General features: G+C 40.1%; 4 protein-coding genes across 5 annotated transcripts; 1 reads left to right on the top strand and 3 right to left on the bottom strand.

Moving 5' to 3' along the window:
• Positions 1-1630: 1630 nt before the first annotated feature.
• LOC146319088 (coiled-coil domain-containing 92B-like) lies at positions 1631-5922 on the bottom strand. Its single transcript, XM_084730318.1, has 4 exons — positions 5573-5922; positions 4169-4317; positions 4004-4051; positions 1631-2693 (listed from the first exon to the last, which is right to left on the bottom strand). Exons 2-4 carry the CDS (start codon positions 4296-4298, stop codon positions 1966-1968), a joined length of 906 nt encoding a protein of 301 aa, XP_084586444.1. The 5' UTR covers positions 4299-4317; positions 5573-5922; the 3' UTR covers positions 1631-1965.
• Positions 5923-6443: 521 nt separating this feature from the next.
• On the bottom strand, positions 6444-13756 carry LOC146319089 (F-box only protein 40-like). Its single transcript, XM_084729694.1, has 9 exons — positions 13618-13756; positions 13015-13051; positions 12147-12696; positions 9716-10224; positions 8825-9004; positions 8284-8525; positions 7931-8062; positions 6906-7230; positions 6444-6798 (listed from the first exon to the last, which is right to left on the bottom strand). The coding sequence occupies exons 2-9, from the start codon at positions 13015-13017 to the stop codon at positions 6595-6597; spliced, it is 2145 nt and encodes a 714-aa protein (XP_084585820.1). The 5' UTR covers positions 13018-13051; positions 13618-13756; the 3' UTR covers positions 6444-6594.
• A 283-nt stretch (positions 13757-14039) lies between these two features.
• LOC146319090 (F-box only protein 40-like) lies at positions 14040-19973 on the top strand. The gene is made up of 7 exons (XM_084729691.1): positions 14040-14264; positions 14339-14393; positions 15104-16294; positions 16965-17251; positions 17478-17609; positions 18057-18393; positions 19564-19973. The coding sequence occupies exons 2-7, from the start codon at positions 14391-14393 to the stop codon at positions 19780-19782; spliced, it is 2169 nt and encodes a 722-aa protein (XP_084585817.1). The 5' UTR covers positions 14040-14264; positions 14339-14390; the 3' UTR covers positions 19783-19973.
• Positions 19974-20391: 418 nt separating this feature from the next.
• Positions 20392-25937, bottom strand: LOC146319091 (TLC domain-containing protein 2-like). 2 transcript variants are annotated; one of them, XM_084729693.1, is made up of 5 exons: positions 25627-25937; positions 25447-25529; positions 24937-25019; positions 22102-22307; positions 20392-20877 (listed from the first exon to the last, which is right to left on the bottom strand). In XM_084729693.1, the coding sequence occupies exons 1-5, from the start codon at positions 25803-25805 to the stop codon at positions 20679-20681; spliced, it is 750 nt and encodes a 249-aa protein (XP_084585819.1). In that variant the 5' UTR covers positions 25806-25937; the 3' UTR covers positions 20392-20678. The 2 variants fall into 2 exon arrangements, with proteins under 2 accessions (XP_084585819.1, XP_084585818.1); XM_084729692.1 differs by having other exon boundaries at positions 22098-22307.
• Positions 25938-27751: the final 1814 nt, after the last annotated feature.

Raw genomic sequence — 27751 nt, forward strand, 5'->3', positions numbered from 1 at the left:
TTTGTTTGACCAACAGTTTGAACCCTAAAGACATCCAGTTTTGAACTTTAGAGTGAGTTGAGACAGCTGAAACAGACTACTATCTGTTTTAGCTTGAATAATGATAGTATCTGATGTGACAAGACCTACTAAAACTTTTTAAACAGTGAAAACAAACAACACGACACCAGAAGTATTTCTTTGCCATTACGAGGCACATTGCATGAATTTAATAAAGTGCAAATCATACAAAATGTCCCTAAGCCTTCAAGAGTGACTTTCCAAACCTGGAATACGGCTAGTGCAGTGAAAAAGCAGGTTGCCACTTTGAACAGTACGGTGTAAGTGTCCATAGACCCAGAGGCAAGGCTACTAATTACAGGCAAAAGCCGTGGTCGACAGTGTTAAAATCAAAAGGCAGCCATATGAAACAGTCCCACTATTCACTCATTTCTTCACATTTTCAAAGTACATGCTGTACCATCCATGTGAAAACTTCAGTTAATACGTCTATGTGAAGGTTTGATCACACATTCTTGTGCAACTAACTCTAAATATCTAACTCACTTCCTGAAATCTACAGACAATCACAAGGTTACATCACTCTCTTCTTAAGCTTTTTCTAGAATAACTGCATCAGATGTTGGTTGATCATGGCCAAGACCATTGACATAAATAAAGATGGATGATGTATCTCCACCTCCTCCCACTCTAGAAAAAATGAAGCCAAAATATCACAGATACATGCACTGCCATCTTGCACTGGTGACGACATTTGTAGCCAGAGTCTGCGCATTAGTAGTAAGGTTGAAGGCGCGCTTTTGAGGTTATGCCCATTCAACCTGGCCGACTCAATCGCAAGTAGGAATGTGCGCGATTTGTCTGTTAAATGATTAAACACTTCTAGCGTCAGTTCTTGGCACCAGAAATACTAGTATGTTTAACTGTTTATTAATATTTTATTCATTTATAGCGCAGACTAGCTCTTGCCTATACTATGTTACGCAGACAGCCATAACTAGCAGGGCTGCAGCTCTGGCAGATGGGTGCCCTTCTCTCCCCATACTACTGGTTGGATGTAAACAAGCGAGGTGGAAAGCAGAAAGATAACATCTTGGAAAAGAAATGTGCTGTTTTGCAGTATTTTCATCTAAAAAATAAAATTGAGGTGGTATATAGGCTGTGTCAGTCATCATAAAATCTGCTGTAAAATGCGTAACCACACTCAGCACAGACATGTGGACGTTAACCTGTAAGAAGAACAGGCTGCTGGTGTTAGCTCTGCTAATGTTAGCCACATTGTGTAATAGCTAACATTAGCTGTGGGTAAACAGTGTAATATTTCACATTGTTTACACACAGATGCAGTGATCCTACTCAAGAATAATGCTCTAATTATGACAAAATCAATCAAAATGTTGGTGATTACGAAGGGGTTACATTCAAATATTGTTTTTGCATTGCCTGGTGGAGATCTGCTCTCTATTGAGTGCAGCTGAATGTTATTAACAACTATACACATTTTTTGGAACAATGTTTAACATAATCGATTAATACATTGTGTTCAATTTGGACTGTTTTGTGAGTCTACATTACAATTTTTGTTTAACTGACCGGAAAATTAGTTGCCAGCAACATCCCTGATTGGGCTCAGCTGTCAGTCACAACATGAAAAATACTTTATAGCATCAAATAATTAATTAAAACCAAACTTAAGATTTAAACAAACAGCAGCGAGATAAAACCTACCAAAAATGATAGAAACCATCTTGTGTACCTATACGTATGTATGTGTGCTTTGATATTTTAGTTTGGCTCATATCCTCTCTGCTAGAATAGATAGGGTGGGATTTATGACCCATACTGCAGCCAGCCACCAGGGGGTGATCAAGATGTTCTGGCTTCCCTTTTCCTTTTCCCTTTTCATCTTTCTATCATGTCAATGGCCGCAACCTGCTGGAAGACAACTTTGTCTTGTTATTTTCATCACAGAGCAGTTTCCCCCTCTCCTGCTCCCATGTCCACCCTCCTGTGTACCCTGCTGTCCTCTATATCCTCCCACTCGTCCTCTAGCTCATCGCCATCCTGCGGTCTGATTGGTTGATTCAAACGAAGGAGGCGGTATCTAAGTGGCACCAAGAAGAGGGCGGGGTCAGGCATGGGGTGTGGCCTCTGCGGTGCTGTCACTCTCTCCTGTGGGACGCAAGCTCTGACCCTCTCCTCCCTCACGCTGACATGCCTCTTGTGTCTTGTTGCTGGTTGGCTGGGAGGGGCTGGAGGAGGCGGAGACAGAAGCCAGTCTGAGCCCTCTGCCTCATAATCTTCATCCTCCTCCTCATCCTCATCTTCTTCGTCCTCATCTTCCTCTCCCACTTCTACCTCCTTTCCTCTGGCTGTCTCCTCTCCCTCTGCAGCAGACTCTGTGCTCTGCCGCTGCTGGAACAGTTTTAAGCGTGCAGTGTGCAGTTCGTGGCACAGGCTCGTTGTGATGACATTCTGGCGTTGCAGCTCACGACTCAGCAGCGTGATCTTGTGGCTACGGCGTTTCAGTTCCTCCAGGAAACATCGCTCCTCGTCCCTGAGGCTCCTTCCAAGAGCCGATGCTCGTGCCCGGCCGGCTCGCAGCTCCCCACGTGTGGCGACCATCATGCACTGCTGGTCCTCTAGGAGACGCTCTACAGCCTCACATCGTGCTGCCAGCTCTGCTTCCTCCTCTGAAACACACATAAACAGTATGGACTGAAGTATATATGGACGTTATTCCAGATACAGTGTAGATGATGTGTAATTTCATACATTTTCCTTTTTTTGTGCCTTTTTTAAAAATTTTTATTAATTTTATTATTTATTTTATACTTTTTTTATTTGGTTATTTCTCATATCCCCTTTTACAACAAAATGTATTTCCACATACATGAACATGCTCATTTACAAGGTTTTATAATAGTCATAAGGTCTCATATGTCCAAACAGAACAGAGAAATATATATAAAAACAAATCAAAACAACACACATTAAACTCACAGGCTGCATATAAATTTACCTTACATAGACACACACATTCATCATCAGTTGTAATGTTCCCCCACTACCTCCAGGAGTGACATTTCTGAGCTCCTCCACATGCTTTGTGGGGTTTGTGTCCTGTGTGAAACTGATAGTCACTGTTGACTTATTTTTAAGACATTACAAAAGTTAAATTACATATGTGAACTTGCATATGTACTTATTTTTCCAAAACCTTCTCAAGTGGTTTCCTAATCTTACCTATTATCTATTGCAGAATGTTTCCAAAATCTAGTGCTTGAATGTTACCTGATAAAACGCAGGCCTCATCTATCTATCAATCTATCGCAGCACAGACCATAATTGTTAACATAATGCACTCATTCAGTTTATTCTCTCCGATTCTATTCTATTCTATTCTGATTTAGAAATCTGTGTACTTTACTGCATGGAACTCATGGTTCATCATTTTTATGTCAGGTAAAATAATTGGATAAGGATGCTGTGGTACTAAAAACTAAGTCAGTGGCAGAAACACAGAATTTAATGGAAACATTTACAAAGAAACTGCATTTCATGTGGATGTCACGACTGATACTTTATCTGCTTCATAAATCAATCCGGCATATCACTGCATAAAATATAAATCTGGGTAAAATATAGTTTATATACATAATTATTATTTATAGAAGATGTTTATAATAATGAAAATATATCAAAAGGTTTATCTCACTTTACTGTAATAATGTCATGTCATACCTTGTCATTGCTCCTCCTTCTATCAGTTCCCAGTCCTCCTCTGCACAGCATTTGTGCTTTTTTCTCTCCAAAATTCAGTGTAGTCTCATGTCAAAGTGTGTAATAGATCCATCAGTCCACTAGAGGATGCTGTGTCAGGGTCTGTTACACGTTTCGGTGTGATATAGGTTTGCATGTAGCATTAGGATATACAGTTTTACTGTAGCATCCTAAACGTATCATTTTCCCTCTTTGTCAGCAAGGAGTTGTGATATCTTACCTTCCGTGTTCCTGTCAGGAAACCTGGAGTCCAGCTCACAGCTTAGCTCTGCAGCCAAGAGGAGGAGAAACACAACAGGGACACAGACAGATAAGAGATGAGACAGGGTGGCAGACAGATAGACACATTAAAAGATGTGGAGCATCAGGTCAGCAGTGCACTGACCGTGACAGCGTCTCTTCAGGTGAGTGATCTCCAGTTGCAGGCCGGTCAGCATGGCCAGGTGCTCCTGCTTCAGGAAGGCGATGCCTCTGTCCACACTGGCCACCTGCTGCTCCAGCCTCCCTGCGTCCATGACTGAGCCCCGACACAACCTGCACACAGATGCTGGCAGCTGGATGACTTATGACCAGCAGTGTCTCAGTTTGAGCTCTGACAAAGAACAGTGGTCAATAATAAAGGCTGGGTTGCAACAACAAGGATTAATTTTTAAACCTGATTAAATCACGGTTTAACTTTAAACTATGTTCCACCACACTTTTAAACAAGCTTAAAATTAATAAAGATTCAATTTAACTCTCTATTTAAACCCGAATTTAGTTTTTACTCTAGCTTAAATTTCTAAATAGATTAAATTTTGTTGCACCAAAACTTAAAACTCTGATTTAACCGTGATTCAGTTTTAACTTTAAACTTACACTTGCTGAGGTTTAACTTTTAAAGCTGCCTTTTTGAGATGGATTGAGCAAAATAATTGAGTAAGGTAACTAGGCGAACTGACTCTTCTTACATCTTATTAAGTCTTTAGCTAGCTGGCAAAACATTTATTTTATTTTATTTATTTTTTATTTTTTTAAGCGAGCCAACAATGCAAAGTTTTGGTCCTGTTTAGAAGTGAACCCAAGATTTGCAAACCTCTTGCACATGCACATAATTCAGCGCAGCAAAGCTCAATGTCACTTTTGGAAGACTTAATGAACTTGGATAATTTTCAGTTTATCAACAATATTTTTACTTTTCAGTTTGGTTAGGGTCACGCACAAAAACTACTTTGGTAGGTTTAGAAACAGAAAATAGTGGTTTAGACAATTAATTTCAATTTATGTTTTTTATTACTAAAACTGGATTTACTAAACTCATATCAGTTTTTAACTGAAAAAAGAGCAAAAGAGCTCTGCTTAATTTGAAATCTGTATTTAATCATTATAAACCTGGTGCATCTAAACTCCAATAAGAATTCATCTATTTAAATTCATCTTTGCTGGTGTAACCCAGTCTTAGTGTCACTTCCATGAATAACGAATACAATCTAACAACATAATATAATAATATACATATTTATGAAAATAGAGTGATATACATCTTTTTTTTTTGGTTAGATTATAATCTATTTTACTGTGATACCACACCATTAACTCTATGACGACCTATATTTAAGGGGGGGGGTTTTCCTGCAAGAGATTTATTAGGTAATTCTCTGGAAAGCTTATTTGCAAAATGCTCCCACTCTCTTATTTTTCAGGCAGTGTGACATCTCTTGTGTAAAAGCTTTCTATTTTCTGCACCCTCGGTCTCTTCTGCTCAGTGTCTACCTGTGACTGTGCACCCATCGCTGTGACCGTGGCCTACCGTGATACTGAAGCGGTATCCTGTGCAAAGTGTCTCTCATGGATCCTCGTATCGCCCTGCTATCTCTGTCCTTGATGCAGCAGCAGAGATGGAGAAAACAAAAGGGCCGTGCAAAACGTCCAGTGCACAAGTCGACACCTGGCTCGTCTCTTCTCCTGCTCTCAGGAGAGCCGTTTCAATGCTGCAGCGGTTTTTTTTTTCTCTCTCAGTGTGAATGAATCCTGCTGCTGCAGTCAGGAGTCGGAATAACCTCCTCATAACCTTCTGGTTGTAGCTACGTGCAGTACGGTGCTGCCGCTGCTGTATTGACAACAAAGCAGCCCTGTATGAGGAGTGATCAGTGCCACCACGATGCAGGAGGAAGAGGAGGAGGAGGAGGCGGACATCAGTGGAAATGATGGTACCAGCTGTTTCCAAAAAAACAGGCAATGTGATTTTTTGTTCTGTTAATTCATAAAATGATACCAAAAGTCTCATCTTGCCTCTGAGCTACATTAGGGGCATTTTTGAAGGAGGGCCTGTGGTGGTGGTGGTCAGGGGGCGGCACTAATAATTTTAACCATTAAACATATATCAATTGATGATTGCAACTCATTTAACATTGTTTTGTCTAGCTGAGGCATGTGTTGACTAAGAAAAATTAAATTTAAAATAAGAAAAAAAAAAGAATTATTGCAATGAGAGATTATTGTTAAGGAAAATGTTGCAGTCTGATTTTTATATATGCACTGCTTTTTGTATATTTTACAAAGTTTGGCTCGTTTTCCATCACAGGCATCTATATGATGCATACATCATATGTCATACAGATCATAAATCTGTCACATATGCCATAATCCTGAATATTAGGTAGACCATAAAGAAGGAGAAATGCTGCACAAGTTCAGGTTGAATTTATTTGTTCTGTGCTTTGTGACATAAGACATCATCCTTATACTGGTGTAATTTGGCCATCGGTGTAAATAATACACAAATAAATTATTTTAAGGTACACACAGAAGGTAGAATTAATTGTTTTTTTTTCATCTCTTTTCTCTGAAATGGTTGATGAGGCTAATCTTCTCCTTGCTTTCCTCTTTTTTCTCACTCATGTTTGGGAGAGGAACACGCTCCCTGCGCAGAGAGGTCTCGTAGTACGGACAGACTTTTAGATGAGCAGAAATAGGAGGGGTGTCTGCCATATGCCACGTATCCACCCGGGAGAAGAGGTGACTGAATTCCCAAACCTGGAGACAAAGAGGAGGAGAGAAATGAAAACAGGGATCAGGATAGTTCAGGATTTGTTCTTATAAAACACTAAATAAATTGATGGACTGGATGATGAATATCTCACAGGTTTGGCCTTCCACTTGGATCCTCTATGTGAATAGGTCTCCCTCTCCCAGCGGAGGGTGACCATCCCTCTCTCATGCAGCAGGGTGGAGCACACCTGCCTCATGAGCCGGGACACCAGAGCCAGCTGAGACAGGGACAGGCTGTCCAGGAAACTGGCCATGTGGCACAGCACCTCGTAGGGCAGCGAGCTCAGAGAGTCCTCCGCCCGTCCTCTTCTCTTCCTCTGAGCGGTGGAGGAGTCCACTGAGCTGCTGGGTGGCTGGCGGTCGTCACCTACAGAGTTTTCAAGTGTCGGACGCAAGTTGAAGCTCCTGAGCTGCTGACTGCAGGGGAGAAAAGATACTGGTGAGGATTTAATTCAGTGAATCAAATGCAACCCAGAGTGCAATATGATATGAATATGCTGCTGTCATAGCATTGAGGGACCAGTGTGCAGGATAAGTGGCATTTAGCATCAGCTTCAGACTGAGTTTGAGTTGATAAGATAAATCCATCGAACACTGAGACGACTTTTCTGTGACTTCATTAGGAGCGAACAACATGTTTTTCCTCTAGCGTCTTCATGTTCACTCAGCAAAAACTTTTTCTTTTTCATAAAGTCAGTTCAGTGTGTGGTGGTTTAGTTTGATTTTCACCTGAGATGTTCCTGCCTCATCAGATGAGGGAGTGATGTGCTTATTTGGACTCATGTCTCTGGCCGCTAGACAAATCAAAGTCCTATATTCACTCTCTTTTAGCTCTGTTTTTGGTCTGCACCAACTCCTGAGGAAGATATCTGGTTCTTTGGCTTCTAGATTATCATGTATGTTCAACAGCCAGTTGCCCCTTTTACACTGGACAAAAAAACACTAACACCAACTAACATCTTTCACATTATTTTTGGCATTGATTGTACATGTATACTGCCATAAATCACATCGATCATAGCCACTGTAAAATTTGATGTTGTGAAACTATTATTTGAAACACAAACATTAAACCCAAATATTGGAATGTGGCCTGATGAATGTGAGAAATGCTCACTTGTAGGAGACGGTTGCTTTATGTGAGGAGGGCTGAAACCTCCTCTGAGTGTAGGTACATCCCAGATACGCAAGAGGGCACCTTTGCTCAAACCATCCACTCAGTGACGTCTGGATGTCACTGTGGACATTCCTGTGAGGGAGATGACAATCAATACATTAATTCAACACAACTCCTATGTTGTTTAACAGCAAAGGAAAAAGGCACACAAAGTCCAAGCATTTTGCAGGTGGTGGACAAATGAAAAAGACAAGTTGTTTACATCCTTTTGGTACACCAAGCTGAATTACTTTAATTTTAGTCCTGCCAGATAAGAGAGATGAACTGCTCAAAAATGACACATGCGAGGGCACCTGAAATGTGTGGCGAACTCTTTGCGGTGGAAGGTGTGACCACAGATGAAGGTGAAGACGCAGGTGGCTCTGCTGTGTCTGGCGCTCACCCTCTCTGACTGCAGCTGAAGACGAAGCTTCAGCGGTCTGTCCACCATCACCTCTGCCAGGGTCGTCTTCCCTTCGAACGGAGCCGTGCGGAACAGGTGCGTCTGCGTTCCCTCATCAACATACAGTCCATCGGCTGCCTTTAACTCGCTGATCTGCACAGAAACCAGTCCATTAATTAGGACAATGCCAATGTTTTTACATGTTTTAGCCCATTTAAAGAGTTAAATTATGTATACTTGTGATCATGACAAACAATTTTAACAAAGCATTTCACAGTGTTTTAAACCTTTGAATGAGCTTTTTTACTTTTTTACCAAACCACAGCTATTTAATAAACAGCATGCAGGAGCTGATTTCTTATTTTTGACTGCAGTGACACTGGTTTGGGTCAAAAAATGCACCACAGAGAACATCTTTCAAAGAATTACACAGTTATTAATTTCTGATTTACCTTGTGACCCATGACCTCCTTCTCGGCGTAGCCCAGCAGGGTGGTGTCTGCCTCATCACTGAACCAGTCGTCTTCGTTGGTTTCGAGGTCTGATGTGTCCACACTGCGGGTCTCAGTTTTAGCTCGTGCAGCCGTGTCATACAGATGAACCCGCTGCCTGTAGTGATAACTGTCAGGGACCTTATGAAAGAAATACAAGAGAATATATTAAACTAAATAAAAGTTTATGTTCTGCATCATCCTGTAGGGGTCTATTTCATAATACTGCCCTGCTCACTGCACATTATCCTGTTTATATTGATAATTTATGTTTTTATGAATTTAAAATGAACTTTATTGAGTCAATGATCAGAACTGCATCCATAGTAACGGCCTGTTGTCCATAGCAACTGTTTTATAAAGCAGTGGTCTGCTGTACAGAAATAACAGACTTTAAAGAATGCTGTAATTGACCAATCAGAATCAAGTATTTAGCTAAGCAGTGTAACAAAAGCCAGGAAAATACATTGAACACATCTTTTGAAATTATAATTAGGTTTACTTCTTGATGCTTAATTTAAAGGGACATTTCAAGTGAGTTTTTTGGTGCGAGTTGCCGAGTTTTGGAGAAATCGGCTGTAGAGACGTCTGATATAATGGGACTAAATGGCATTCGGCTTGTAGTGTTCAAAGCACCAAAAAGTACATTTGAAAAGTTACCTTATGAGCAGATCCATGTAGGAACTACTTTCTCCCTAATAGAAAGATAGTAGTTCCAAAGTAGTTTTGGTAGATTCTACAGCAGAAAGAAAGTAGTTCCTACATGTAATTGCATCACTTCTGTTGATGCAAACTGATGCATTATAATTGATGTCAGTTTTACAGAAAATACATGTATCTTGAAATCATCACCTTGAAAGAGCGCAGGGTCTGCACTGGGATCGGCTCGAGGCTGCCGTAGACAAAATCTTTTTCCCTTGGGGTACAGGCATGGATGTGTCCAAAGTTGAGCAGCATGCGCCCATGATGCACAACATACATGTTGTACTCCTGCGGAGTGAGCTCCTGCCCCAGACGCTCCAGAACCCCCTCCTGCCACGGAGCCAGTCCGGTCTTACTTGTGTCTGCTGGAGGGGCATTTTTGGCTGCAGCCGCATCATCTTTCTTTGTGTCTTTGTGGTCTGATTTTTTGTCCTGCCTCTGTGTCTCCCCCTTCTCACCAGGTTTTTGTTTTTCTTTGGGATTGTCTTGGTTCTCCTGAGCGGCAGCACAGCCACCTCTCTCCATGCCGAACATCATCTCACATATGTTGTATTTCTCTAGGTTGATGCATTTGTCCAGCAGCGCACTGTTCTGTACAGTTTCTTCAGCAACATTATTCACACTCAAGCTGTTTTCTGCAGTAACATTTGCAGGAAGACCTACAAGAGAAATGTGAAAGAACATAGGAGGGAAGAAAAGAAAATAAATAATTTTATTTTGTGTTTAAAATATTTTTAAAGATTGGTCATTACAACAAGGTGGAACGTGTGCGCCTATGAAAAATTTCGTTCTAAGAATACTGTATGTTGGAGGTGTGGACTTGAGTCAGATAACTCAAATGAATCAAAAATGACTTGCAACTCCCCTTGAACTTTAACAACAATGACTCTTGACTCACTTGGATCTTTTGACTTGCACTTGATGTCTCAGAGTGTCTCACAGATATCATCAGTATCACTGGATGCAGGAAGAACAACAGGTTTTGCAGCTGAAGAACTCAGCATCCTTCGTCAACATAGCACGTATTGACAAATTCATTGCTTCAATTGACTGAATTTACCATCAACACTGAGTGGACATCAACATGAAAAGTGCCAAATTTTCCCTTTAACACTATTCATTCTCAGCAAGACAACAATTTATTTCTATACATTTTGTTTGAACAAATCAAACAGCATCCAACCACGGTGCAGGAGAAGACCATTGACATCAATAAAGATGGACACCATGGCTCCACATCCTCCTAATATACGAAACCGAGGCCAAAATATCCTGGATATGAGTGGGCTGGTGACGTCAGTTGGAGCCACAGTCTGTGCAGTGATCAGCGTTGGAACCACGCTTTCAAATTACTACTCATACAGCTGCCTGACTCAATCATGAGCAGAGCTCAGCTGTCAATCATAGCATGGAACGCCCTTTTTATAGCATGAAGTAACCAAAAACCAAACTGATCTACGAAATGAACACCTGAGCACACACCAGCATGCTAAGAACTACCTTAAATGACAGAAACATCTTTGAGAAAAATGTATTTAATGTGTACTTTAATGTTTTAGTCCATCTCCTACCTATTAGCATTAGGGAATCAGGGTTTATGACCTGTACTGCAGCCCGCCAGCAGGGGGCAAACAAGATGGGAGATTAGGGAGTTCTCATGTTGTCTATTTCTATATTTACCCTGAAGAACCAATGTAATGTTACTGAGCTCCAGTTAGAAAAAATTATAGCAAAGATAATTTTATTTGTGTGCAAAAACTATGTAGTGTTTAACAAAAAATGAAGTGCATTATACAAAATGTACAAGTTGGAAAACCAAAATAAACATCTTTAAGTATTAATACAGTACAAAGACAAGATATTTCAAATTGATAATTCTTTTTGCTTTTTGTAAATACACACTCATTTTGCATTTAATGCCTGGCTAATTGTCACATCTGTGACGGCCCCATTAACATTGAAAACTGCATACAGGACTTGGAGCAACATATGCTGCCATCAAGACATCGTTCTAACTTATTTCAATGCCATGACACATTCTGCCTGTGTCAGAAAAAAAGAGTTCAGGCACTAGACTGGCCTGCCTGCAGTCCACGGACTGTTGAGCACCATAAGTCTTATATCAAGCAAGAAACGAAAAAAATTTCACTTTCAAAATGTTAACAATTAGTGTCTTCAGTTACAAAATGCTGACTGAATGTTGTTAAAAGAAAAAGAGTATGTAGAATTCAGAATTCCAAATGAGTAAATATTTCCAAAAACAATTTTGCAAGTTAATCGGTTTAGACATTAAATATCTTGTCTTTGTTCTGTGTTCAACTGAATATACAGTAGGTCAAAAGGTTTTTGCAAATCATGGCATTCTGTCTTACACAATGTTCCAACTTCTTTGGAACTGGGTTTGTAGGAACATCTTTTTTATAGTAAGAATTTGACTGAGACAATATTTTCAGGATTCAGGTTTTCAGGGCCTTTACAGTGACTCCTAACTCTAACTTTGAACTTTACAACTAGGCATCATTTCTCAGAGGAGTCAACTTTGAAAAGATGATTTTCTCATCTTGGACCAAAGCAGGTTTACCTTCATTGTCTGTGACACCATTGACAAGCCCTCCCACTGCAGTCTCCTCTTGCATCTCATCAGTTATTTCCTCTTCTTCTTCCTCCATCAGCTCTGGATAGAGGGGCTTCATTTTCAGGCGGTTGTAGAGTTCTGACTGATCCACCAGGGCCATGGCAAGATCCAGAGCTTCTGCCTGCCCATCATTTTCCTTCATCACATTCTCCTTCAGAGCTATATCATTGTGTGGGTTTGTGTCATCAGAAGGCCAGCGCAGCCACTCCATGGAGCAGCACACCACGCTGGCCGGACACACCTGGAGGTGAGCAGCCTGAGAGGAGCGGGGCAGATGCACCGGGCAGCCATACTCAGCATTGAGGCAGGGCACCCTCACATTAGGGCAGAGCAGCAAGTGTTCCTCCTCTTTGCACAGGTGGAAGAGAGCTCCGCAGTGCAGGCGGCAGGGGACGAGGGTACAGCACGCAGAGACCTCCCTGCAGCGCCGGCTGTAGCAGGAGTCACAGTGGACGTGGCCATGCTGCCGCGCCTTGGAGGCTCGAGAACGATAACTCTGATTGGATAAGAAAGAAAAAGAAAGGAGCCTATCAGGATGAAAGAATAGCCTAATTAAGGAGAAAGATATGTTGCAAAAAGACTAATTTAAATCTTTAGATTATATCTAATCAGAGTTTGGCAAAACTAGGTTTAAAATTATATAAATCCAGACTTAAAATTAAGCAAAACTCTGTTGTAAATTAAAAACAATGAATTCAATTTTAGTGATATAAACTGACTAAATAGCTTAGAGTTTAATCAGTTTGGATCAAGGCTGCTTAATGCTCAATGTTTTAAGTCAACATCAACAATTTGTGTCAAGTCTGTGACTCACCATATGTACAGGACTTTGAATGAGACGTTTTGTAATCCTGCAAGAAAAATACATTAAATTGACAGATTTATACTTAAATCCATAACATTGGCCTTAAATAATAGCCCACTGATCCTCAACCTTTTTGGTTGGTGACCCCTGAAAATCTGTGATTCCTCGCAACAAGAAGCACGTGTCAGTTTTATTCAGTATTTTCTCATGACCCCTGACCCTCAGGCTGAGAACCGGTAGGCCATGCAACAAATCAACAGCACAAAAAGACATGGGAAGCATTTTGCACTGATACAACAACTTTTGTCGTTCATGCACTAAATATAAAACAAGGGTGAGTTGACTCCAAAGCACTCTTTAAATAAAATGTACTTATTCCATGTTCTTACTGTGAAATAAAGAGCTGATATTAAAAGTAAAGTGTAAACTATAGGCCTAGTAGTTCTGATTAGTTGTTTGTCAGCGCTGTTAATCTGACAGATAAAACTCAACAGTAAATCAGATGACCACTGAAATGTTTTCACATCTATAGTTAATGTATTAGCTTGTAATTTAGATCAACAAAAACAGATATTATCAAAGTATTTCAACAAATTCACAACAGGATCAAACCTTATCTAGATGACAGTCTCGCCAAGGGGCCACCGCTGGCGTGTTGTTTCCTCTCTTCGGTTTTATAACGTTGCTTTCCGTCCTTGTGGTCTTTGAACTGACAAGTTAAAATTAGCCAAGAAGCACCAAGCAGGTTCAGCCGGAGACACAACTCCCCTCTCAGTTTCACACACTGCTGCAGTGAATTCAAGCCACAGCCAAATCTCTTCTTTCTGGGTGGCAATTAATGTGTCTGAGCACCTGTTTCCACCACAGAATACACAGTTCATCTTTACTAGAATGACTGCAACAAAATACACACTGACACTGTTTTGGTTTTACTGAAATCTCCACTAGAGGACAGTGTTACTGTTTGGATATGAAATAAGACTCATTATGCTTTCTGCAGGTTGAAATCAATTATCCACAGAGCCACAATATGATTCAGAGGGACAACGGTGACAGAGATTTTCTGATAGAAGAAGCTGACGGGTTGGTAACCCAAACCATGTTTCCAACCACCTGTGTAACATTTCTCAGGCAGCATTCTGCTCTATTTATAACACACACACATAGCACAAACACACACATTGCACACACACTTTAGTTTTTAAAGCACAAGACGGAGTTCGAGGAGCCTGTTTCTCTTCTTTCCAACTGTTACAGCGGTAGGGTAATGCATTTTTTTCAAGCTGATTGTACTGTGAGACTTAAAGATTCATATTCCCCCCTCTGTTTGCAGGACAGAGCTACAGCTTCAGATTTTAAAAAAGTGGTGCCAGTGGATCTGAAGCATGGTATGGTTTTATTTTGCAACTGTAAGATCAAATGTTGTTCAGTTTTCTCCTTTTATTCCCCTTGGAGGCTGCTGCAAGGGGATAATTTAATTTTACGCACATATTCTTCAAATTTGGTCTGACATATTGGTATCTTTAGAAACTGTAGGATCTCGTCCAGATTTCTGTTGGTCTGAACAGTGTTTGACTGCAAAGCAGGAGCTTATAATGGTGACCCACTTGCAGGCCAGTGGGGTTGATAGAGGTTAAAGTCTAATGATGCGACAGAACTGTGAATAAATATAACTGACTATGCAAATGTATGTGATAAACAAAAGTAATATGTTGGAGGGATTTTTTTTTTCAACTTCATGTGTAGTAAAACTTTATATTTTTTTTAGTATCATTGCCAAACTTACTTTCAATATTTTTGCTTGTGCCTCCTGCCTTTAATCTAATTAGTTTGCTTATTTTACTAAATTTGTTATTTTTTGTTAGTCTATGAGGCATTGTTTTTGCATTTACTTCTTATACACTTTCTATTTATTCCTCTCTTTTTTTGAGCAATCTGTCACACAAGAATTTCCTTTGGGATTAAAAAGTTCTTTTGTTTTATGTTATCTTAGATTTCACATATTTTGAAGTTTAAAATCTAAAGAAATGCTGATTTAATGACTTTTCTTGATTCTGACAATCTGTTCCTTTCTTTTTTCCTCCCCAAACCCAATCAGAGTCATCGTTCTCGAGCCTCCAAGACACGACAGCATGGCCACGTCCACTGTGACTCCTGCTACAGCCGGCGCTGCAGGGCTCGGGTGGAGGTCTCTGTCTGTTGTGCCGTCATTCCCTGCCGCCTGCTCTGCGGAGCTCTCTTCCACCTGTGCAAAGAGGAGGAACACTTGCTGCTCTGCCCTAATGTGAGGGTGCCCTGCCTCAATGCTGAGTATGGCTGCCCGTTGCACCTGCCCCGCTCCTCTCAGGCTGCTCACCTCCAGGTGTGTCCGGCCAGCGTGGTGTGCTGCTCCATGGAGTGGAACCGCTGGCCAGCCAACGATGCCCACTCTCATCCCAACACGGAGCTGCACGAAAACCTGCTGAGGGAAAGAGAGCAGGGAGGATGCCTGGACCTGGCCATGGCCCTGAAAGACCAGGACCGCCTGTTTCACTCCATTAAGATGAAGAAACTGTTCCCTGAGCTGATCCAGAGTGTGAAGGAGGAGGAAAAAGAGGATAGGAGGAGGGAGGAAAAGAGGAGGAAGGAGAAGGAGAAGAAAAAGGCAGCAGAAAAGGCAAAGGAAGCCAGTCATCACACCTGGCAGTCTTTCAACAGGTATAACTTTCAAACCCATGTTGAAAAAGATGATGAAGATGAAGATGAAGATGAAGATGAAGATGAAGATGAAGATGACATTGAGGTTCCATATGAGCGGGAGCTAACCCAGGAGGAGAGGGAGGCTATAGCGAAGGCCACAGGAGTGCATTCTGACCTGTTAGAAAACTACAATGCCTGGGAGCGCATATTCAGTATGGAGATGGGTGGCTGCAGGGAGACTGAAGGAACATGCAGAGGAAAGGGGCCGGCTAAAGGGAGAGGAAGAGGCCTGAGCACTCTGACAGAGGAAGACACAGCCTGTATGGGTGCCACAGCATCAAACACCTGCACCCAGCTGAGCAGTGCATGCACCCCTTCCTCCTCCTCATCCTCCTGTCTAACTGGAAACCTGAAGAAGACGAAATTTGAATATGGAAACTTGGAGCCGATGAAGATTATCACTGTGCGTACCTTTAAAATCCCAACCAGCTTCTCTGCCAGGCAGGGCCGCATCCGCAACCCTGGTTTCTACAGGAGAGCGAGTCAAGCTGTGGACACCAGCGACCTGGGGGTGGGGCCAGAGCAGATGCCAGTATGGGAGGAAGTTCAGGTGAGAGAGAGAAATTCATCCTTTTAATTATCTTTTCAACCCATCAAACTTCCTTTTTACACCTACAAAAAAAGAGTTTTTGGCCAAGTGGGTGTGTGTGTGTGTGTGTGTGTGTGTGTGTGTGTGTGTGCGTGTGTGTACAGTGTGTGTGGTTGAGCTAAAGACAGAAAAGAAAAGTGAGAGTGCTGATGGCTGCACACTCAACTCAGCAGTGAAGTTGTCTCGTGGCAGTAAATGTACAGTTCATCCACAAATTTAGACAACACTAAAACTTTAATAAGTTCCTGCTTCTTACCTCTCAGGTGCTGCATTAAATGGAAGGAGAGTCCTCTCAGCTAGGTTACAAAATGTAGAGGTATCAACCTCGCTTTTACATGCGTATTGTCAAAAATAGATTTGTCTAAATAAATGCTTCAGGTTGCCATCAGATGCTACTGAGATGCAAGATGCACAGAGCTGGTGCAGACAGCTGCATAGATTAAAATGAGAATGTTTCTAAAGTCTATATATGGTGTATGAGTGAAAAACCAGCAGTCCCCTCTACTTGACTCACAGTTTTTATTGATGACTGTCATTCATTTGGCAGCCGTACATAAGTTCATTGACTGTGTAAACATGCTTTGTATGAACCACAGACCTACAGAAATGATATGTTTGATTTTCTCCTCAGGCCTCCCTGCTGTGCTCCCTGGAGAAGGAGCAGCGGGGTCACCTCATTGCAGAGAGTGTGTGCACAGACGGTCTGTTACAAGATGAAGGCACACAGACCTACAGCTTCCTTTCTGCTCCTTTCCACACAAACACGTCGCTGGCTGACCTGACCGCTGCAAAACCGCTGGAGCTGCACCTCCAGCTGCAGGTGGAGAGCGTCACCAGCCGACACCACAAGGCCAGCTCCGCCTTCACATTCCTCTGTGGACACTCCTTCCAGCGGAGAGAATATGGCAGACATTACAAGTGGGTTTCGTCTTTCTGTTTGGAATCTGTATTTTGTCAGTTCTGGCCTGCATGGGTGGTAATAAATTATACTACAGTCCCAAAATATTTAGTTCTAAGATTCAAGTATTTGATTTGTCCTAATTCACTAAACACCCTCTTCCTGGGTTTACAGTGAAATGAAAACATACAATACAAATAAAAAGTAAAAATTTAACTCAGGTCAATGGTATGGTTTCATGTGCAGGAACATCCACAGTGACATTCAGATGGGTGTGAATGGATGGTTCCAGCAGAGATGTCCCCTGGCGTACCTGGGATGCACCTACAACCAGAGGAGGCTGCAGCCCTCCACACATGAAGCCCATGTCACCTACAAGTGAGATAAAACTAAGAGATCACCCTTATCAGAGTGTGATATTTCTGCACTTTTCTTCTTATGAGTTTTATCCTGAAAATTGACCACTTTAATCTAGGAAATTCAGTTTTTTTTCTTGAAATGATTTTCTTGGAATATTACCCCCTTCCACTGGAATTTTTTGGTATCTAATGGATCCTATTACACCGCTGTACCTCATCAGTCTGTCAGTGTTATAGGAGTGCAATGCTAAATCAATACAGTGCTTTTATCGGTTTACTAATAACATCTGCAACACTGAAAAGGCTCATCGTTGTCCAGACAAATCAGGAAAGAGCAGTGAATTAGGCCTGAAGTCTTGTAAATTAAGATGAAGATTTTAAATCAAACGAGTCTCTGCAACAGGAAAAGTAGCCCATTAATCCCTAGCAGATTAATTAATGACCATAATTTCAATTTTGCTTTCAGTGAGGATCTGGGCTGTTTTAGCCTGCATCCCACCGTCTGTGTCTCTCTGGGTGATGCCTCCCGGCCGCCTCAGAGCTCAGTGGACTCCTCCACCACTCAGAGGAGGAGGAGAGGTCGTGCAGCAGGAGGGGAGGACTCCCTGAGCTCGCTGCCCTACGAGGTGTTGTGCCACATGGCCAGTTTCCTGGACAGCCTGTCCCTGTCTCAGCTGGCCCTGGTGTCCCAGCTCATGAGGCAGGTGTGCTCCACTCTGCTGCAGGACAGGGGGATGGTCACCCTCCACTGGGAGAGGAAGACCTACTCGCATGGAGCAGCCAAGTGGAAGGTGAAGCACAAGGTAAGAGCCGATTTATGAGCAGTGACACTGGATTATACAGTATAGAAGGGAGATTCAAGCTCACTCCTGTAGCCAGCAGCTCGCTAACATTAGCTAACTTAAGATCTGACAATGTTGCTTTTACAGGTCCCCCAGCAAATCTTTCTCTTCTAAACTTTCTCTTCTAAAATTTTCAGAAGGATTCACTTTAATGACTGTTTGATGTTCAAAATTGTAAAATTTAATAATAGAGGTAACATTTAACAAAAAGCAAAGAATAGGGAGAAGTCCAAAAACCAAACACAAATTGGTGTAAAGGAATTTTGTTCTTTCTTCTTTCTCACCCCATTATTCATTTCATGACCCCTCAGATTTGACTCTTTGTGTAATGTGACCCCGGCCTCTGTACATTTGAAACCACTGGACTAAAATACTGTATATAAAGTCGTGAAAACCAGCTCCTCAACCAGCTACAACACTTAAATGCTGCTTGCACAATGATGATTTAATACAGAGAACTCATGATCTATATCTATCTATTTATATATATAATAGCCAAATGTTGTATGTACATCTTTGCTACAAATAACACTTTCCTTTACTGTCAGATCTAAGATTTAAAAATGTGATTGAATTTAATTCTAGCATCACTTTATGGAAACTATAAAATTTTAAACTTTTTTTTAACATGCAGACACATGGAAGAATAAGGGGGACATAAAGGTAGGAAATTAATGCTCCTAGAATGTCTTACCTGAATTATGTTCCCATTTCTTAGATTTCTGTTTAAGTCTCTTTTAATCAGTATATACACATTTATATTTATCTTTGTCATTCTTTATGTGATTTTTAATTTCCAATTTGCTTATCTTTGATAAAATATTCTATATCTCTGTCTCTCTCTAGAATCTGTTTTATATTTTTGAATCCACATGAATTATAATTTGAGAATAAAAACATGCAGAGGCAAAAACCCACGATTAAGAAAAGTCTGAAAATCATGTTAATACCTAGAAGTGAATCAGGGGATGGTGATTGTATCAACTTCTCTTTTCTTTTATCTGGGTTTTGGCAATTAGATTTCAGTGAGTAAATCAAGCTGAAACTATAAAATAAAGTTGAGTAGTAAGATTATATCCTGTGAATCAGGACTGAATATTCAGTTGTCTGTCTCTCTCTCTGTGACTTCAGGTGTGGCAGTTCAGCACCATGTTCTCTCCTGTGGACACGTGGTGCTTCCAAGATGTGCCGTCCATGTCCGAGCACCTGAAGGCGTGTCCGTACTATGAGAGAGAGTGCAGGACAGAGAAGATTCGCCTGCCGCGGAGAAGAGAGGAAATCCAAAGCAACACAAGCTGCAAAGGTCCCACTCTGGTTAGCTTGTTCCAGCAGAGGAGGATCATGATGTAAAACACTGACATGCTACTGTTTGCTGCTGTAATCTGTTACTATAAAACATGGACCTAGTTGCATATTGTCCACTGTTGTATATAATACCCCTTTGACAAATCGCTTATAATTTTACAAAACAGTGAATGTAACAAATTGACCTGAAATTATGTTATTTGATTGTCAGTGTTACAATAAAAAATATTTTTAAATATAAAATGTGTAATCTGCAAAATTATCTCACAGATAAATACAATTTATACAGTACATTTGAGGTGAAAGCTACCCTTGTGTGATTATTTTTGACTGGGTTGCACCAACAAATATTAATTTAATCTGCGTTGTTAGCGTACTCATGGCTCGGCACAGAAGCTCTAATTTCTCCTCTTTGAGAAAAATTTGTTGGCCACATTTTCAGCTAGAACGAAAGAAAGAAGAGAAAGTTAATAAAACTCAGCCAGCTTCAATTTTCTTTGAAGAACTACATGATTTGCTTGATCCATCTCAAAAAAGCAGCCATTTTAAAAGTTAAACCTCATCAAATCTAAGTTTAAAGTTAATATTGCATCACATTTTAAATGGGAGTTTAAAGTTTTGGTGCAACAGAATCAAATTTAATCTAGGATTAGGTTTAAAATTAATCTTTTTTAATTTTAATCAGGTTTTAAAATTTGGTGCAACACAATTTAAAGTGAAACCATGACTTTATAGACTTTTTGGGTGCAACCCAGCCATTCTGTCATAATTTACTTTTGCTTTCTATTACAGTGACAAACATTACAAGTTATAACACTATAAACACTATAAGTTGCAGAGGTCTTTAGGTCCTTGAACCTGACTGTTCAACTACATCATGAGGTAGACAACCAAACCAAGGGAGTCATTTTGGACCAGGGGAAACACGGCGCTGGCTCCCTCTAGTGGTTCTTGCTGGTGTTGTGTGTGTTGTTGAGGACGTCTGCTCTGAGAAGTCTGTAAAACAGCACTATGTTCATGATGGAGATGAGACTCAGGCCCACTGTGCCCAACATCAGGACGTATCGAGGCACACGTCTGCTGTGAGCTGCCATCCAGCGGATCAACCAACCTGTCATACAAACACGAAACACCAACAACCTGCAGACAAGACAGAAAACAAATGAAAAACTGTGAATAGTTGCAGATTCTTTAATCCAGTGATTCCGAAACTTCATTTTCTTTCACTGAGTAAGTGACATGTTTGATTAAAATTTCATATTATATTACATATAATATATATGTTTCATATGATAATACAATAAATACAGTACAACTGTTGCAGGAAAGAGCTAACTGCAGGAAGTTTCTGTAAAGAACTTTTCTGTATTATATATATTCATTTTTTAATAATCATACATACTTAAAAGTTTTCCTCTTGACAAATTCAGCGTTTTATTGTCCCTGATTTTTGTTCTATCAGTTTACTGGTCGTTTTTAACTGCATACTTTCCTATCACAGGACGAGGCTGTTTAGGGGGGACTGAATGAGATTTCTGTGGGAAGTTCATATCCTAAATAATAATCTAAACTTAAAAAATAACTACATTTAGTTTTCTTCACTGAAATAAATGAAATGCTGAGATACTCACTCAGCTTTTTTTTTTTTTGTCATTATAGCACAAATTTGTTGCTTCAATCAACTACACTTACTATCAGCACTGACTGGACATTCACATTAAAAGTGTAGACGTTCCTCTTTAAATCAGAGGTATTTTGCATATTTTCTGTTGTTAATTTCTATTTTATGTTTATGATTCTTCACTTTTTCAGTACGTGTTCTTTATTTTCTGTTGCTATGTTTATTCACGCACCAAAACACCAGGGCAAATTCCTCGTATGTGAAAGCCCTCTTGCCAATAAATACTCTGATTCAGAGTTTCCTGCTGTTGTACTGGTTGCTTGGCAACGACTCAACAAGACTCCAAGGAAACTAAAAGGAAATAAACTTCAGTTTCCTTGCAAGACTCTGGGAAGTTTACTGCAGTTAAAAAGTGAGAATAGAGGACAGATTGAAGAGAATGGACAAGCTTATTGCCCCAAATTTTGACCTATTGCTTAAAAATCATAAACATAGGGTTTATTCCTTTAAAATCACCATGTTATCTTTTGCATGAGGGTGCACATGAACATAAAATGATGATGAAATTCTCATGTGAGCGGAGCAGATAGTTTCTCATGTGAAAATATACAAATGCATATGGGAAATGCATCCTGTAGAAAATTTCACCAGCTGTCATATGAAAACTGTGTTGGTCAACAAGCATTTTGACTTTGGATTTTCACATATGACCTTTTGTGAAACTTCCAGAAGCACCTACGTACGTTCCCAGGTTGAGCCAGCTGGTCACACGGTAGGTCACGGAGGGACGAGGGGCTGTAATTTCAGTCCCTGGCGTGTCCCTCTGTCCTGACAGGAGAAGTAGCTGTCTGATATGAAGGAAAGCAGAGTTGATCTCAATCAGCAAAGACACCACAGCCAAGCCCACATAGAGACGGGACGTCGCAGCCAAAACGAAGCAGGAAAACACCTGAGAAAAGAGTTTGAACAGAAAAATCTCAGCACTCAAGACCTGTACTTTGTTTTATATTCTACTCCTCCAAATTCCAGATGGAAATATAGAACTTTTTAGTTACACAACTGCATTTATTTGATAGTTACTTTGCAGATTCAGATTAATAAAATAAAATGTCAACTTAAATTCACCTAATTGATTTATCAGGGGGGAAATTCACAAGCTACCCAGCAGATAAAGTAGACAAAGTAATTGAAATTAGCTTCACCATCATTAGCTTCAATATAATATATCTTACTCTGAAAAAAGGCCATTCTGCATAATGAATACTTTTGGTACTTAAAGTATATTTTGATGCCAAAACTTTTGCAGTTTTACTTCAGTTTTAATGCATAATTTTTACATTTACCTATATCAAAGTATTCCTACATTGTGGTATTGCTACTTTTACTTATTTAAAATATCTGACTACTTCTTCAACACACAGGCAAACAAAGATGTTGAAATTAATGGAGCTTTTAAAGTTACTTTTAGCTACCAACACTTCAGCATCTGCAAAGGACCATCTTTGATTAATTATTTAATAAACCAATATGGTAAAACTTCCTAAGGGTTTGGTGTGAAGCAACTGATTAATCATTAATTTATTCATCATTAGACATCGTAATAAGCATTTAGAAGAATAGGTTTTAGGTTGTCAAGTTGTATTAAATCCATGTTGATAAACTGTAGTAGATTAATGAGAAGTAGACTTTAGTCCAGATGTTGGTCCAGATGTTGTGTTAGTGATCAAAGTCTCCATTTGAGGTCCTGATGGATTAAAGATCTCGATTTATTTTTTAAGTTAGATGCTATTTGCTCATGGATTGGAATAACCATTGTGCTGTATTTACGCCTGCATGGCACAGACAAACCACGATCTTTCGCGAAAGTAGTTTTCTTGCCTTAACCAAGCTGTGACTAAAAACTGAAAATAATGACTAAAGACATACAAATAATAGGTACCGCTGACATGTATGTCCACACCATTGTCCAATCTTAGTCCCCTAGGAGAGGATTCATGCTCTCACACGAAAAAGCCTTGTCCTTTACCCATTCATGCACCGTAACCTCCTTACAATGGTGAATTTGTTGCTCTTTATTACCAAAATAAGGGGGTCATGTGTGAATAGCCAAAAAGCTGCCATGTGCCTGTTCATATGTCTGTGCACACTGACCAAAAAAAAACAAACAAAAAACAATAAAACAAAAGCAAGCAAGGCAAGTTAGAGGAGGACATACTATGGGTATTTTTATAACCTGGCAACTATAAATGAACTTTGTGGGTGAAGAAGGCCTCGCTGTCCTTTACATGACTGCACTGTTAACTGCCAACTGATCTTTTCTTCTGTTGTATTAGTGTCATTCAGTAAACTTGTCTGATCACACTTTAATTATATCCTTTATTTGAGGGTAAATTTGCACCAAACACCAAATCAGTTTTTTTTTTCCACAAGCCACTGGTGAAGAGGAGCACAAATGAAAGTTCACAATGAGTGTGTTGTTGAACAGAACAGGACATTTCTGTTAATTCATTTACATTTAGCCAAAGACTGTAATTAAGCTAACTGTTGTGCTTGATGCGGGATTATGTTTGGAGATTTTAAACCTGAGGAAAATCTGAGAATTGATTTACATGTATGCATTTTAAGTATTTTGAATAGCCCTTACTGATAATAGACTGATAATGACCTGTTGATTTGAATCAGGTGCGCTGGAGGAGAGACACGTCTAAAACCTACAACCTGCAGGACGTTGGTTGGGAAATACTGAAAATAAAGTATCCTCCAGATGAATGTTTTACTGCCCCTCCTGTTAAATCTTCAACTTCAGGAAGGTACACAAGAGGCAGACTGCGCCTATGAAGCTGCCTGAGGGTAAACTGTCACAAAGTTCAAGGCTGAACAAACAACAGTAAAGGATAACTGACCTTGTCATTATCGCAGCACAAAGATACGTAAGGCCGGGGGTGGACAAATTAAGAAGAACACCTCACTATGTTATGACATTATGATCATTATGACATTACCAGAAGTGGAGGACGTACTCTAATACTTTACCTGAGTAAAAGTTATAATAGAGTGCCTAAATCAGTGGACCACCATGGGACTTAACTTCTGAAATAATATGAACTGTAGTCTATGGTGAGAGACAAATTATTTTATGATCCCATTTGAATTGTGCCACAAATCATACATATGATGTTTGTCATTATAGAAGATAATTTTTCAAGTCAAGACAGTTGCAGTTTGTCATAAAACTGCTTAAGTATCAGACTGTGAAGAAACATAATCAGAAAGACTACACTCCCGGAAGGTGACATCATAATTTTCTCCCCCCCAAAAGCTAACATTAGCAGCTAAAGCTACAATGCCTGCACGTGTTCGTACCAGGATGTGGTCACACAACAGCAGGTCTTATTCACTCTTTCTTTTCACAGCTGAGAAAAGGACCAGGACTTGTGAGATTGGTGTTGATGACATATAATATGTGAGATGACCCAGTTCATGATTATCCTGACCCAGGTCAAGATAATCCACAGACCTCGCTGTGAGAAGTTTCATGTAGGAACTACCTTATTTCTGCAGGGTGTAAAGTTTATTACCGTGGAGTGGTGAAGGAGCACTTCCCAGGACTGTTTTAATGACTGGTTCAAGCCAGAGTCTAAGAAGTCGTGGATAAAATAACCTGGAGGAGAAAATATAAAACATAAACACATACAGTAAACATTCATACACAAAACATCATGAAATGTAAAATGTCAGACAGAACTTTCTCACAGTGAGATTCAGCTCTTTAACAGAAGGGAAACAGAAGTGGCCTCCATAGAAAAAAACTCCTCTTTCACTGTTTTGTTTAAAGCTCACTCAAATCAAAAATAATGTTGATACATAACCCAGTACAGTTAGCACTTGATTACAAGTAAATAAACATTTACTTGATTTAATCCAGAAATAAATTGTTGCAAGACTTAGAAGTCCTTAAAAGAAAGATCAAGAGTTGAATTTCATTTCGACCTTAATTCAAAAGGTCAGATTAATTAATCTGTCTAATGCTCTTGCATAACTGTGAATGTAAACGTGTGAATTTGTGCGTGTTGGTGCGAGGATGTCACCTGTAGACACAGCTACAAGACTGTGGGAGAACATGGAGTAAGAGGAGATCAGGTCCTCCACCATCTGAGGGTGACGGTATAAACTGCATGACGAGAGAAAAGAAAAAGAGAAACATAAAGAGAGAATAAAAAATGAACATAAATGACAGCACCAACCCTGATCACTGTGTCTCTACGCACCATAAAACAGCCCATGCTCCTGTCAGCGAGCTGTGTGCCAGAGAAGTGCTGATATTCCTCCACCTCCACGCTTTCTTGCGCGCCGGCTCTGGCGTTGGCAGGAATCTGACAATCGTGTTGAATAGTTTGAAAGAGCATGCAGATCCTCCAATGACCAGAAGTGTTGACCTCAAATCCATAATGAGACTTCGCCACGGAGACCGGTGCACTCAGTTCACTTCAAATCCCGTGTGCTCCAGTGTTCAGGGCACATTTCAGCTGAGACACACTTTGAGGAAAGAGAGGATGAAAAACAAACTGCTTGAGTCTCTCTATCATGCCATATATTTGTATGCAATCACAGACCTTTAACACACACTCCTCCCCACATTTGAAGTGATAAACTCGTCACTGATAACTGGTGAGGGGTCGTCATGACATGACTGACCTTCTTGACAAAACATAGTTCAATCCACACACTGTTTTCTTGCCTTTTTTCACTCATTGTTGCTGCACACAGAATAAAACAGGTTCTTCAGATTAATATTACGAAATATAATTAATTACTTGATTATGATCCAATATTATAGATTAAGATAAAACATTGATTTGGCAAGGCAGTAGAATAAAAAATAATGAAACTAACCTGTCTTTTATTAGCCGCAACATTAAAGTGATGAACACATTGATTATACATTATTCTCAAATGGGCCATTCTGCATAATGAGCACTTTGGGGACTTAATTGTAATAGGGTAGACTGGGGGCAATTGTAACACACAAAATGATTCTGAGATATGAAGGATATGGTTCAGCTTTCCTGATTTCCAGGTTGGGGGGGGCTCCAAGTAAAAAAGGTTGGGAAACACTGGTTTAGATGACAGCAAATTTAAAGTTACATCAATTTGATCTGTGGGTTATTTGTTAAAATCATCAAAATCATGAGCAAACTATACTAATATAGGCATTGCTGTCTAATATAAATAATTTTATCATGGCTGCAATACTGCAGGTTATTATGATCATTTTTTTTCAGTGTTACATTTGACACTTCCTAAGTCCTGAGCAAATTTTGTACTTTGTTGTTTTGTAATTTGTTGCTGGAGGACCTGTAAAAGCAGCAAATATTTGCAGTCACATCTTTAGATACCTGATGTTAGTAAAACTCATTCATTTGCTAATGTTAGCTATTATATGCAATTAGCTAACTAGAAATAGATGTAGATTAGCTAGCCAGTTAGCTAGAGTTTTGCAAACTTAAGATGTGAATAGACGCGTGTTACTGCAACGTCACCACAGAGATGCACACAACTAGGGGGCAGAAAGCAGCGCTTGTCGACAAAGCTCTGCTTGTGTCGCCAACAGATTTGCAACTTTTCAGACCCTCTTAGCAACTTCACTTCTGAAAAGTGAGTAGTGACAAATTTAGCATAATAAGGAGTTATGATTGTTATTGGATATCAAAATAAAGCAATCACAGACAGGCGAGGGAGGGTCATGCTTTCATTATCCAGGGAAAAAAAAATAATAATGTCATGCACCAAGCTTGCTCAATCGTTATTACATCACAGAGGAAAAGGGGGCAAAACTTGTGAATGGCCAATTGCCCCCAACCTTTCAGCATGAACTTTGTGCATTAAATTTAATATTATAGTCCTCTCCTTACTGGTGAAAATATATCAACTGTATTATTAATTATTTGTTTCTTCCGTCAAAAAATTAGCAGTGTAATTCATGCAGTCTGCAAGCTATAAAGGATATTACAATGTTGCAAGTGACCCCAGTCTCCCCTACTTTTGCGCCAATTATAAACGCAAAACTTTAATTACACCAGAGTGCTTTAATTTTCGCGCTTAACATTTGATGATGAATTAATGATTGTCTGTGCAGCGTTTAATTTAAATCCTTGAGCTTTGCAGTGATGAACCTTGAAACTTGAAACGACTCGTGTGAATGATAATATACCTCCGGTTTTGTAAGTGGTGCTTTGTGGCCCGTCCATTCAGCGTCGACTGCCTCGTCAGCCTTTCTCTACACGGACACACAAAGGACCTCCATCGCCTTTCTCTGCAACAATAACGGGGCTGAACATGACCACTCACATCACCCAAACTGTCCATTCACCGCACGCCCAAAACTCACTTCTT

This window comes from Lutjanus erythropterus, chromosome 11, assembly GCF_056507025.1.
Source record: "Lutjanus erythropterus isolate fLutEry1 chromosome 11, fLutEry1.hap2, whole genome shotgun sequence".
Classification (NCBI taxonomy): Eukaryota; Metazoa; Chordata; class Actinopteri; order Lutjaniformes; family Lutjanidae; genus Lutjanus; species Lutjanus erythropterus.